The sequence below is a fragment of the Agelaius phoeniceus genome, chromosome Z, assembly GCF_051311805.1.
Source record: "Agelaius phoeniceus isolate bAgePho1 chromosome Z, bAgePho1.hap1, whole genome shotgun sequence".
Classification (NCBI taxonomy): domain Eukaryota; kingdom Metazoa; phylum Chordata; class Aves; order Passeriformes; family Icteridae; genus Agelaius; species Agelaius phoeniceus.
In genome coordinates this window covers 78,623,435-78,637,133 of record NC_135303.1, presented here as the reverse complement: position 1 = coordinate 78,637,133, position 13,699 = coordinate 78,623,435, and the positions used below count along the sequence as shown (strand labels likewise).

Sequence of the window (13,699 nt, the reverse complement as noted above, 5' to 3'; positions counted from 1 at the left end):
AAAGATGAAGCACGGCAGAGCACCTCAGTAGAAACATGTGAACATACGGAATAAGCACTCAGAGAATCAGATTTTTTTGATGTTTTTACGTAGATTAATAAAACACTAATGTGATATTATTTTCTGTACTTTTTTTTTTTAGTTATGAAGATGGTCAAGTGGGTGATACAAGTATAAATACACAGGAACCAAACATTCATAAAGAGATTCTTCGAGTCATTGGCAATCAAACTGCTACTGGTTAAAAGGACCACTCTTATTTAATTGATGTGAAGCCTTCCTCAGTCTCAAAGCTGGATTTTGAACTGAAGAAGATGCAAAAAACTAATTTATTATTACTACACTAAGCAAATTAACCATTTGAATACTTACTGTTTTCTTACTTAGTATTTCGTATCTCATCAAAATACCTGAGATGATATCAATTAGCAACTGTAGGGGTGCAAAGTCTATTATTATACTAAAACAATTAATAATTAATAGGCATTTGGGTTGCTCACAATAAACAGGCATTAAAAAGGACTTTTGTGCTGATATTTTTATACTAAACTTCAATTGGAAGTTTTAGTACTGTATACTGGTATTTTAAATTTAGAATGACTGAATTACAAGTAAGAGAGAAGATTTTATAGCGGAGCACCTGTATTATGCAGGATACTTTGCAATAAGTAAAATATTCTCGTATTAAAACACAATAAAAGGTTGTCTGGAATATGTAAAATTGAAGAGATTGGTTACCTGCAGCTGTCTTTGATTCTTTTTATTTTACTCAAATGCAGTTAGAATTTAGACTCAAAGGTGAAAACAACAATGCGTTTTTTATTTACTGGGTGCAACAAAGCAAAATGAATGTGATGGTATATGTTCAGCTTTCTTTATTTTCTCTGGAACACTGTCTTACCCATTAAGCAGCTCAGTTGCATTTTTTAATTATATAAGCCTCAGAAACACCTGGAAAACCTAAAGCTGTTAATTTTCTTTTTAGAATTTTTGGGTTTATATACTAGATTTTACAATTTCATTAGATCAACAAGGTTTTTTAATGTTTGCATCTTAACTTCAGTGAAATTGCTCTGTGATGAAATTTATCCAGATATTTTAAAGTGTGTGCTGAGTTAAGGCTTTTACATGGTTGAGTTGATTGTTGGTACATCAGAAAATATATACAAATGCAAAATTCTACTGATTTTTGTCTTGGTAAAATAGTTTTATTAGTTAATTTCTAAGCTATAAGAAATCAATTTAAATATCTCTGTCTTTTAAATTAACTATGGTTTTTTCCAAGTGAGTAGGATGGCAACACAGATAGAGAAGGGTCCAATCTCCAAGACAAAAAGCATACCCTGTGCCCTGATGAATGCCTTTGGCAGCCCTCATGGTGGCTATCCCGAAGCATCAATCACACCCTTGAATATGGAGAGCAGTTGAACTTTCCCATCTGTGCAACTACTGTGAGCCACCTCAGAAAGCAAAAATAGACTGAAACCTCTCTTATGTTACTTTCATAATAAAGATACTAAAGCACCAAATAACAGCACAAGAGAGCACAGCTGTGTTTGTTTCTTTTAAAGAGAACTGACTTAGATATGCTGTAATGGATGATTCCTTCCTTCTAGTTCATGCTACACTCCTGTATTACTTGCTGCAGTTGAAGTGCCCTACAAGTTAATAGTGGTATTTGGCCTAGGAGCATACATGGGATGTATTTTAGCATTCTACACTTATTTGCTTTAGTGTTAATTTTTCTGGGTTCATATCCAGACTTGTAAAGCAAATTCTGTTTGCATATCCCCATTTTGCTGTTAGTTCTATTGACTTGCGCTCTCATTTGGTGGACCTGTTAGAGAAACACTACTCCAATTGTTGTCTTTCATGTTGGGACACAGGTTAACTTCTTGAAACAAAGTTTCCAGAAATTTGTCTGTCTACATAAGGACTGCCATAGATTGTGTAACTGCAAAAAGTCAACATAATTCAGAAGTGGAGCTGAAACCCTGGCGTGACCATCTCTGTAATGGTGCTCCCATATGTGTCTGAATCACTCTGTTTTGCCTAACAAAAAGAAACTGGGAAGCAAGTCCACAAAGATGTTCTATGATTATTTCCTGAGCTGATAGTCCACCACTCTGGGATGCCTTTTTTTAAAAAGAACAGGAGAAAAGAGAGTTGAGAATGAGTGAACTGGAGAAGCCAAGTAAACAGTCATCTTCCCCATCCCCTCAAGTTTATAGCAGGGTCAGAAATTAAACCCTTGAAGAAAGGAATCTGAAATGTAGCTAATGAGTTGACCTCTGTTTGGATTGTGGTGTTGTGATACTGGTCATGCATGGTGCCATCATAAGTACAACCCCAGGAAAGGGAAGAGAAAAATACATTGCTGCCAAATTTTAAGACTGCTTCGAGGTTTGCTTTAAATGGATGAGCCACAGCAAGGGACAGTGTGGGGGAAAGCAGGACTCCAAGTTGTATGGAGGCCTTGCTGTTGTACCTGTCTCAGGGAGAACTTTGGTGACTGACTTAAGAGGGGAGAAGGATAGTGAACAAGAATAAAAGGTAGATTGTGACAAGCACAGGGGTTACAAACCAGTTGAAGAGGGCAAAGCCTTTCAGGGAGAAAGGTAGTTCTGAAGGGACAAGATGGCATTAGCAGCTCAGGTCCCACGTGGTGCATGGCAGGAAAAGGGACTGGCAGAACCAAGCTGCAGTGTGGGGATACACAGCCCATAGCAGTATGGGGCAGTCCAAGCATGCCCCAGCATCATGCCTGGGGCAACAGGGCCACTTGAAAAGCTGTCACTAGGCTACAGTGCAGAGACATAAGCCTGGTGTCACACATAAACAGCAATTGAGCTAGAACAAAATTCTTTGGCCAGAAACTCAGTCACATTTTTCTTTAGCCAGTATATTAATGAGAAACTTCCAAAGCTTTGTATTATTTGCAGGGGAATTTGAATCTTCAGATCATTTAACAAAGTATTAGTTCTCATTATTTTCAAAAGATGAGGGGAAGGAGGCATGTTCATTTGGCATCTGTTACTCCTTATATAGGAAACGTCAAAGCCAAAAGACTTTTATCACCAAGAACTGGAATGAAAAAGCCTGAGGATAAGATTTTCTTTGAAGGATTTTCCTTTGAGGTTTTTTGCAAAGGTGGCAGTTGCATGTAGCCAAATGCTTCCAAATAACTTGCATTAACATGGAATCCAGGGGATGAAAAATAAAAATCCCAGAGCAAGACCCTGTGTTATGGCCAGAGCCCTTGCATTTTCCTTTCTCGCTTACCATGCTCACATATTAGTGACAGACCAGTCATTGTAACTCCTGCTGTAAAAGATGCAGGCTTTCCAAAGATGGCTTTTAATCAAAGCAAGTAGAGCCCCAGGCTCTGCCATCTCTCTTGATAGAAATTTCCACTAAGTCATTGCTGTCACCATAGCCAGTATGGAGCAACCAAGGGAGTTATAGGTAAATAATTTTCTAACTTCTTGCTACATCCTACAACAAAATGCAAGCCCTCCTCACAGTGGAAAGGTTTGACAAAAAATTGTGTTAGTCCTTTGATGTTGCACCCTAATTATGAATTGCTGTATTTATACTGCTGAGTATTTAAATATTGTGAAAGGAATCCAGAAATATGCTTTTAAATCTTCCTTGAGATTCAGGCAAGTAGTGAGCATTCAAGGGCTGAATTAATTTGAAGTATCTTCTTCTATGATATGAATCAACATGGCCCTGTTGTCTTCAACAGTACTACACTGCTTTGATAACCAAATCTTTGGCTTCCTATTACTTACCATGAAGTGGCCAGGTTGTGTAATATTTTGGTTAATGTTTTACAAGAACTAATCAATGACACTGGAATATTTTAGGCTTAACTTTTTTCCTCTACAGCCCTTGAAAAAATTCTTAAGCCGAATTATTTTAACATATAGCTGTTGGTACTAAAAATGCATCTGATGAATTATGCTGATTGTCCTTTGTTAATAAAAATAAAAACTCACTCCAGATTAAGACTTTGTGCATAGATCAATTAAACTTTGCTTATAATCACTTACTATTGTGAAAACAATTAGCTTAATTCCTACAAGGATAAATACAAAATGGAAAAAGACATCCAAAAGGGAACAACTGAATTAAAAGATTCATGGTTAAGAAGGAGATACAAAAAAAATCCCCAAACTCTAAGAAATGCAAAAGTAGTATCTAGTTACTTAAGAATTATAATAATTTAGACAGATTTTTTTCTTGGCTTTGGGAAATGAAAGTGAGATACAAAGAATATGAGCCATGACTCACCACATGCAGCCTCTGCTGGCAGTGCTGCTGCAGCTGGAATGGCCTTGGCCACCCATTCTCTTCTCTCCTGTGGCACACAGCATCCTGTGGTGTTTTATTTGCAAAATTCAGGTGTTAATCTGGTGTCTGTGCAATTTCTTCATTACAAACACCACCTCAAGGTGAAGGATGAGCCTGTTGAGTAAACCGAGCAAGGTCTGTTGCTTGTAGATCAGTTAGGATTCTGTGAAACACCTGAAGTTGTTCAGAAAGGATCTTGAGTACAGTCAGATGAATTTATTCCTTAAAAAAATTCCACTCAGGAGTGGAGTGACATGTGCTTCAGAAGGGGATAAATAAAAGGGGATAAATAAAAGGGGATAAATAAAACCGGGAAAGTTTGCTCCAAGCAGAGCGTCATTCTGTGTGCACCGTTCTGTGTGAAGTGCACAAGGATGTCGCCAGGAGTTTGAATTTCCCAATTTGTGTTTGGAAACCGGTCTGAAAGCACTGACCTCCTCTGTCTGTCCTGGCATGTTAGTGTTGTACTCCTGCTCACTGGCTGCAGCAACAGCCACTGACGAGAGCCGAAGGAATAAGACAGCTTGAACTGCTGTTCCATAGCATTTTGATTGCATGCTTCCGCTAAGTTTCAGTCTGACACAGAATAGCTAGGATGTAAATTACTGCCCATTACACTTTGCATTGGGATTTTGTACATGTACTAGGCATAAGGCTTTTGTAAAGGGGAAAAAAAGATTAGTTTTTAGATGAACATATCTACTGTGTTAAAAATCTGTTTAGAAGATTGCATTGGTCATTTATCAAAAAGTCAGTAAAAATATTCCTTATACATAGACATTTAATTTAATGTTCTAAAAATAATTTTTGAACTTACCTAGTATATATTGTATGTTTGAACTTTAACAAACAGCCAGTCTTTTATGTAAACATAAAATATGCCAATGTTTCTTTTAACACCATAGCCTTTTTTTCTCCAAATAAATTTATTAAATTTTGTGCACAAAAATCATACTGCAGCCTGCTATTTAGCCTATGGTGCCTTAGAGTAACTCAAATATTTAACAAAATGGAGATAATGTAAATACTGCCAGAAGATCACTAAGGCCAAATATTTTCTCTATTCACTTTTTACTGCACTTGCTTTCTATTGCTATTTAAGCCTCTTTTATTCAGCTTTGTAACAGCTATAGCATTGTAGCCAATGTAAATGTTTACCTTCAATAAATCAGAATTTGTTCAACAAGCACTGGGCATTTGGGCACTATTTTGAAAACTCTGTTGGAAGTTAAAACAGCCATCTAAGAATTAAACTGCATCTGAAGCAGTTTCTTGACTTTTGCTAATCTCAATGACATCTAAAAGTTATGCCATGCTTTTACACATGTTTTTGAAGTAAAATTTTTTTGCAGTGGTCTTTTTAAAAACACTTAGATGAACAGTAAAACCAGCTTTTCTTGCTGTGTTTATCTGAATGGGTTACCCAACTATAATAAAAACATTATTTTGCATGTACAGTATCATAAAATGCATAAAGATGTCTCAAGATGCTTTTTATAATTGCTTTTAAAGAAGTTCTCTGTTTTTCTGTAGAGCTGTTTTTGTCATGAAAACACAGCAAATATATGACAAACTGTGTCATACTTTAATGTGGCTATGTTTAAAGTATAAATACACATCTGCAACTCATAAAATATGCAGATGTTCGTGGGAATGGTTATTAATTCAGTGAGTGTACTGTTTTTTTCACTGCCTGTGAGCTCATTTTAATTATATGGGTGGATGTAGCTTGAAACTTTTGAAAGTTTTACCTTTTGTTTGTTAAATTTGTTATTTTGTGATTGCAGATTTTGGATTGAAAGAGTCAAAGTGGTACTTATAATCTTTTGACTGCTGTGAAGCGTATTACACAAATATGACTGTCAGAGAGACAAAAAGACACATCATTACTATTCTAAATGACTGATAGTTTGCCTTTGTTTTAAGTGTAGAGGCTGGAGCTTGAATTCTCTAATGGATGAGATATTTCAAATTTTGGGGATCTTGAATTTGGAAGCAGTAACCTCCAAACTCCCAAAAGAAGAGCTGAATCAGTGGGGAAGTCTCAGACCTCTCTAGATTTGGTACCCATAGAGAGCACGAGGGACAGAATTTATATTGGCTTTCGTTTAATTTACTTCTTTTCCAAGTGGCTACATCACAAGTTGTCCCAATATGCACCAATATTAAGTTTTCAGCTGAGAAGGTCTTTGTTACATTGTATTCACCTGTTGAACAGTTCCATGTGGGACCCAAGAGATTAGTAATCCAAACAGTAATTGACAGCAGTAAAAAAATTATTGCAATGGATAAGAGCTACAAATGCCCACATTGAATTTTTAACAGGAGGAAGATCAGAGTATCTTCTAAGAAAATATCACCATTGCAAAAAAGGACTTTAAAGGATATTAAGCCGTGTTTGCACACTTGACCAACTTCTCTATTTTGGAATTAGTGTGCAGTGCAGATTGAAGCAAGTAATTTTGCACAGAGGTCACAGCCTTGGCCCCCTCCAAGAGGGATTTGTCCTCCTGAGGCAGCCTAAATAGAGCTGCATCAATTGAATGAAGCCAGTAGTAGCCGAGGGCCACAACTTTGCTGCGCCCAGCTCTCAGCACAGTGCAAACACTTTAAGAGAAGAAAACTTAAGGAATGAAGCAAAGGGCTCAGTGCCTTGCAAAAATCTAGTGTCAAAACAGATGAAAAAAAGAACAGCACTTGGAAAAAATACTAAATTGGCATTTTTATTAAACAACATTGTCAATCCCTCAGGCTGATTTTCTTAAATGTTGCAAACATTTTCCATTCACAGTTAAGGGAGAGAAGTGTAATTCAACACACAGAAACTGAAGCCTCTGAACAGGGCATAAGACCCTTTTAGCATCAGCAGTCTGTAGCAAACCCATGTGCAAGGCGTCAGCTATTGGATTCCAGCCAGTTCCAGAAAACTGGCATTTTGCAAGATGCTGAAACTGTGGGAATTACACTAGCAGCAGGAACAGTGACTGCTGCAGAAGCAAGAACAGCACAGGTCTCCAGGGACTGTGTCTGGAGCAAAATACAGGAACTCCTGGCTTATGGTTTGCTCAACAAAAGCCAGAGCTTATCATCAGCAAAGCAATTCTAATTCATAACTTTTAAAGAGAAAGCTTTCCATTGTTTGGGAGAAATGAGAAGGGAAAAAAGAGTAGTTTTCTTCAACCTGCTGTACTGTAGCTGGATAGTTCAGTCTAGTAGCATGTCTGGGGCAGTGTCCACTGTACTTGCATGTAGCAGGTTTACTTACAGCACTAGTTAGCAACTTTCTTAGAGATCTAAGGCAGAAGGAGGAATGTCTCAATTAGCTGACAGTTCCTTGGAGCCAGTCATATATTTTATATATAGTCTAATGGAGTCTGTACAGGTAACATATTCCAGAAAAGGAATAGATGCGTGATACTGTCCTTGATGGTTTTCAAGTGTGATCAGACTCTTCTTCCCATGAGCTGCTGAAAAAACAATTTTGCTGATTGCTTAAAAAAACCCCTTAATCTCTCCTGATCTTTCCATCTCTCCTAGACAATAGTTTGGAGTTTGGGTGTATTTCTGTTCACAAACATCTACCAAGGTTTATTCAGTATAAAGAGTTTCAAAGATGAGAGGAGTCAGAGGCCAAACTAATTGGAATAGGTATAAATGTAATTTGAATGTATATAGATGAAAATATGTAAGTATATATTTAAAAATTTGCATCTATTTGTAGGAGCGTAAGTTGAAACAGAACTTTTGACTCAAAACTAAGGATCAAAATTTCACTGTTTACAACACTTCTGAAAAATGCAGTGTATTACAAACAAGTTTTAACTACCCTAGTGTGATAGGTTTTGGTAGATCTGACTTGCTGACTTTTTGTCAAGGACATGTTTTGCTAGAGGCTTTTAAATTTTTGCCTGTGGGGAATTCAGTCACTCCTCCTCTGTATGCGTTATCACGTATCTGGCATGTTGTGCTTCATGCAGTATTCCATATGTGTGAAATTGTATTATTCCACTCTTTGGCTTTTTATTGTCTTACGCAAACTTTGATTTCATGCTTGCCATTCTGGTCAGTAGGTCAGTAGTACTGAGTATCAAAAATCCCAAGATCTTCTAGCACCAGTCTCATTTCAGATTCCTGCTGATACTTTATGCTTTGGAACTTTGCAGCTTTTATTTTCAGCTGCATCTCTCCATTTTATGCCCTGGTTACAAAAGTTTTTGGGTGGTTGCTAAACACCTTGCTAAACCTGAGAGGTGGCACTTCTGTCTCTCTGAGAGTTGATTCATATTTTTTGCAAAGATCTCCTTTTTTTTTTAAGTCTCCAGTGGTCTTCTTCACTACCAAAAATTAGAAAAAAATTAGAGGACTTGTTGGGGAGATGATTTTACTGTTTCTTATGTTGTTCAATGACTTCACATTCTGTGTATCTATGCTAATGTGAGCTGAATTTCTGATTCATTGAATTTCTGGTTCTTTCCTGTTGCTTGCTCACAGAGCTAGCCTTTAGAAGAGCATCAGATACGAGCATTAAAGGACAATGCTGAGTATATTTCAGTTAAAATGCAAAAATATGCAGCCATGAATAGTAAAAAAATATTGACATTATGGTCCTTCAATACAAAAAGCATGTGTACAAGCTATTAACTTGCACATGAGAACAAGAGTATGTGGCCAGATAGATGTGCCAAAAAGGATGTTATTAAAAGCTAAAGAGTTTTATAAATACTATTTCCTGTCATAATTTCCTTTCATCTAAGCAAATTTGGCAGTGTAAGTTCAAAATACTCCCTACCTGTACTTCTTGCTCTGTCTTTAAACAGGGTTCAAATTGAACTGCTGGTCTTTCCTTCACAGATTCTTCTTTTCCCATGTTTTTATGAGGAAAGCTTACTGGGGTCTTAATTACTTTAAAGAGTGTTACTGATCTCCTAAATTAATCTGCTTGAAAAATTTCCATAGATTGGTTTGAAATGGGCTTTTTCATCAATAAGCTACCATAGGCATTTGCTTCCTTTCCATGGAGATTTCTTTTATGTTTGTAAACCTCAAGTCTTGAGTTTTTACTTGAACAAATCTTTTCTTAAGGGGATTGAAAGACTTGATGGTATGTGTGCATGAGATTTATTATGAAAATTTTACTTTTGTCTTTGTAAGTGGTGTCTCAGTGGCCTGGGCAGCAGATTCTTGGTGTAGTGCAGCAATTTATGAATTGGTCCCAATGAGGACTGATTTTGATTTTGGCTTTTAGGGTATCATTTACCCATTGGATAAAGCTAAAAATTCTGACTATTCTTATCAAATTCTGTTGTCTGTAAATTATGTTACTTTGTGTAAACTGTTCCTTTACATTATCTGCTCTGTGAATCTCTATTCATATATATTCCTGCCAACTCTACTATGCATGAATGCAAAGAAAGAAACAAAGGTACAATAAAGATGTGGTTCATGGTCCCTGCTGACTGGAAATTGTGTGTGGGTTCTTGTAGGGTAAAATATTGCAAGGGGTCACTCTAGCAGTTCTGTGAGTTGATCAGTTGCCTTTCATGCCCATCAGTGTTCTTGGGCCTGTTCATTTTATTTGTATAGGCACAGCCAATCTAGTCAGACTTGATCTGTTTGTTTGTCTGGATCAAGATCTTTGCTCTGAAGTGACAAAGGTGTTCCTTCATAGAAGGTTACATTTGTGCTTGCTTTTCATTTTGTCCAGTTTTCTGTGACAAAAACAAATGCAAAATGGATAAAGGATACTATTATTTTGATTTGTAGCATTATTCCTACCTCATGAGTAAGTAAAAGTGATTCCACAGCATTCAGGCCTCTACATACACTTCAGTATCCACAATAATAGATTTTCTCTGACTATGTATATATATATATATTATATATATATATATATATATATATATATATATATATATATGCTTGTATGCTTTTTAATTTTGATATTTTCATTGCCTAGTAGGTCTTTGAATACAAGAAAGTGGGCACCATTGTTTTATATACACAGAGATTGTCTAGACTTGCTAAGAAAGCTGAGCAAGTAGAACTCAGTTATGAACAATGATTTATTTCAGTGCTCTGCTAAACAGAGACTACTGAATCCTGTGGGTGGTTTTATGAAAAAATGTGAGCAAACATCTACTGGAAAACTAATTCGCTCTGATCAGGACAGATTCAGAACAAAGCTTTTTGAGGTGCAAGGCTTGTTGTTCAATATATTCCATCCCACCAGCCCCAAAACAAGGATTTGATTAAATACTTGTACTTGCTCTTTTTTTTTTTTTCCCCCTTCCTTTTTGTTTTTTTTTTCCTCCCCACCAGAAACTTTCTCTGGGCAAATAACTATATCCAAAAACTTTTCTAACTGTAAAAGCCATTGCTGGTTAATCACAGCTATGTCAGTTTTAGGATGTGATTTCCACAAGTTAGTCCCTTAGATTTATGGTGCTCTCTATGATTTTTATTTTCCCCCCACATTATGAATGCCTCATTCCTCTTGAGGGTCATAAAAACTTGAAAGGTATAGTAGCAATATACAATGCAGACTTCCTTGCACCCTCTTGCTGGTCTGCATAAAACCTTAATTGAGGTACTCATTTCCTGCAGTGATTAATCAATATAATGTGATCACTTGATGAAAATCAGGTTATAGTAGTTAGATGCTTTGAAGAAGAATGTTGGACTTGAGGTTTTGGTTTCACAGAGCCCTTTCAGCATTGGTGGAAATTTATTCTTTCTCTTGTGATTTGAGCTCATCTCTATATCTTTAATTTGATTTTATTTCTTTAGGTAAGGATGAGTCAATCAACTGAGGGCTACATAACTGAGGAAGCAATTTTGCATTGTTCCTTCAATGTCCATACTAGACCAAACTGCTGGTATGAAATACCTTTCCAGTGTGTTTCTTGGTGGGCAGGGTTTGTCTTCTGCAGGGTGTACCAGGCAGTGTGCCTAAAATTTGTCCATTCCTACAAATTCCCTCTGAACTGAGTGCTATCTTAGTTGCACCAGAAACATGGCATCCTTCACCTTCTCCAACTAGCCCGAATGCATTTTACTTGTCTCGTGGAGAGAGACAAACAAAAACTTTTCTTTTATCAGCTTCAGCAGCTCCAAAGGCTCACTTACAGTAGAACACATATTCTTGCCCAAGAATGGTTCCTAGATTAGTTCTGTTCTCACATTTTAGGCATTTGCATAAATGCTGTCTTGGAGCAGCTCTGTTGTTGCCACAAAAAGTATCAGAGGGTCAGAGGACCCCTCCCATGAGGACAGGCCAAGAGAGCCTGGGGCTGTTCTGTCTGGAAAAGAGAAGGGTCTAGGGAGACCTTACTGCAGTTTTCCAGTACCTGTAGGAGACTTAAAAGGAAGACAGAAAAACTTTTTTATCTGGACCTGTTGCAATAGGACAATAGTGGATAAGGGTCTTAAAATAAAAGAGGATTGATTCAGACTAGATATAAGGAAGAAATTATCTACAATGAGGACATTGAAACACTGCAACAGGTTGTCCAGAGAGGTAGTGAATGCACATCCCCGGGAACATTCCAGACTGGATGGAGCTCTGAGCAATTTGATCTAGTTGAGGCAGATTACAAGGAGTTGGACTAGACAGCCTTTACAGATCCCCTCCAACGCAAACCATTCTATGACTGTGTGGAGAACCTTTACCAGAATGTAATCACCTGGCTATCTCCTGGCCAATCTCTGAAGGCTGGAAGCCTGTTTCCTCTCTTTTCCCACTACTGGCTAGACAGTATTGCCTCTGTCTTTATTGTATACACATACAGGAGTTTCACAGGAAAAGTGGCTATGGCCCTGGACCAGCATCAGAAAATCTGGCTTTTCTACTGGCTGTGATTGCCACATTACCAGACACACAGATTTGTTCAAGTGATTCTTCTCCTGTGTAAACAAAGTCAGCTGGTAGAAAAATAAAACAAAATGTGTGAATCCCTGATGGACTTAGGGAGTGATACTTTTGAGATCTAATGCCGGTACTGCAGTAGCAAAAATATAACAGCCTGAGCTTTTAAACACTTGTCAAACTCTCTGCTCACCTCAGTATGATCAGATTTGGATTCTCATCAATGCTATATGAGATGAATGCACTGTACCCTTTCCTCCACAATCCCATTAATGGGTGTGCATGCAAAATTCAAGTCAAAGCCTGTCTTCAACACAGCAGTCCTGAGAGACATCAGCCTCAAAATCTACAGAAATGCATACAGTGTGTCATACCTAAGGGAAAATAGTGCTACAAATCTGTAACTGTGAGGGTAGAGACTTCTTTCGGAACAGGAAAAAAAAAAGCCTTGTGTCAAAGATGTAGGAACAGATGGTAGTGATTTATCCTAAGTAGGATGTGGGATTTGGGTTCTTCCCTCTGTTCCAAGAACCCCTTTTCTATTATCCTCCTTGTGGTGCAGGGCAGCAGTTCTCAGTTCATAACTCATGGAAAACCAGGCACACCCAGTGCACAACAACAAAGGAAGAAGAGGACAGTGGCATAAAACCACACATGTAATATACACCAAAAACAACTGAAACCACAAAGAGTGCGTCTTTTACAAAATGCAACGTGTTCTTCAGCTTATAAAACTAGTACAGTAAAAGCAAATATTTTCTGAGTTATGTCATTGGTTGCATGGGCAGAGGGAGGAAAGCTCTTCCTCAGCAACACTGACAGTGCAAGCATTCCCTGAGGAAATCTGGCTCAAGCACTATGCTGATGTCCCATTCCTTCAGCCCTTCACCGTGGACTCAGGACAGAAAGTCTCAGCTGTCAGTAGAAAAGTCCAGGAGAGAGGGAGGTTAGTCTGTGAAAGGTAAAACCATAATTTACCAGAACAAGATCTGCAGAAAAGTGGGTGTGTGGGCAACGTGTTTTCTACCAGAAATACCAGTGAACAAATGGATTCTCGGTAGTGTTCAGCGGGTAGAGAAATGTGTGTGCCATGTTATATTCCCACTCATTTTCCATATAAATGGCAGGGCTATCTTTGTTGTTCTTTTATCATAAAACTAACTCAAATGAATCATTCTCATAGGACTTCCTTTAGTCCTGCTTCTAAAATTTCGGAGTATCCTAAACTGAGAAAACTGTCTGCTAGAATCTCTATAGAAGACTGGATAGCAAGACATTTCCCAAAGCTCAGAGAAGGACTCAGTCATGTCAAAGAAAGGGTGATACAGCAGGGTGTGTCCCTCACAACAGGGTCTCTTCTTCCTGGTGGAGTAGAAATGAAATTTAATTATCTCAATCTAAGCAAGCAAATCATAGAACTGAGTTTTCTACTAGTGATAAACTATATTTTTCTTTCATAAAAGCCAATGCCTTCTTTGG

General features: G+C 37.6%; 1 protein-coding gene across 2 annotated transcripts in view; it reads left to right on the top strand.

Moving 5' to 3' along the window:
• Positions 1–9,812, top strand: part of PARP8 (poly(ADP-ribose) polymerase family member 8) — a 123,465-nt gene extending 113,653 nt beyond the window's left edge. For both annotated transcript variants that reach the window (XM_054651857.2, XM_054651856.2), the window contains one exon: positions 143–9,812. In XM_054651857.2, coding sequence (XP_054507832.1) covers positions 143–245 — 103 coding nt within the window. In that variant the 3' untranslated portion in view covers positions 246–9,812. The remainder of the gene's footprint in view (positions 1–142) is intronic.
• The last annotated feature ends 3,887 nt before the right edge of the window (positions 9,813–13,699 follow it).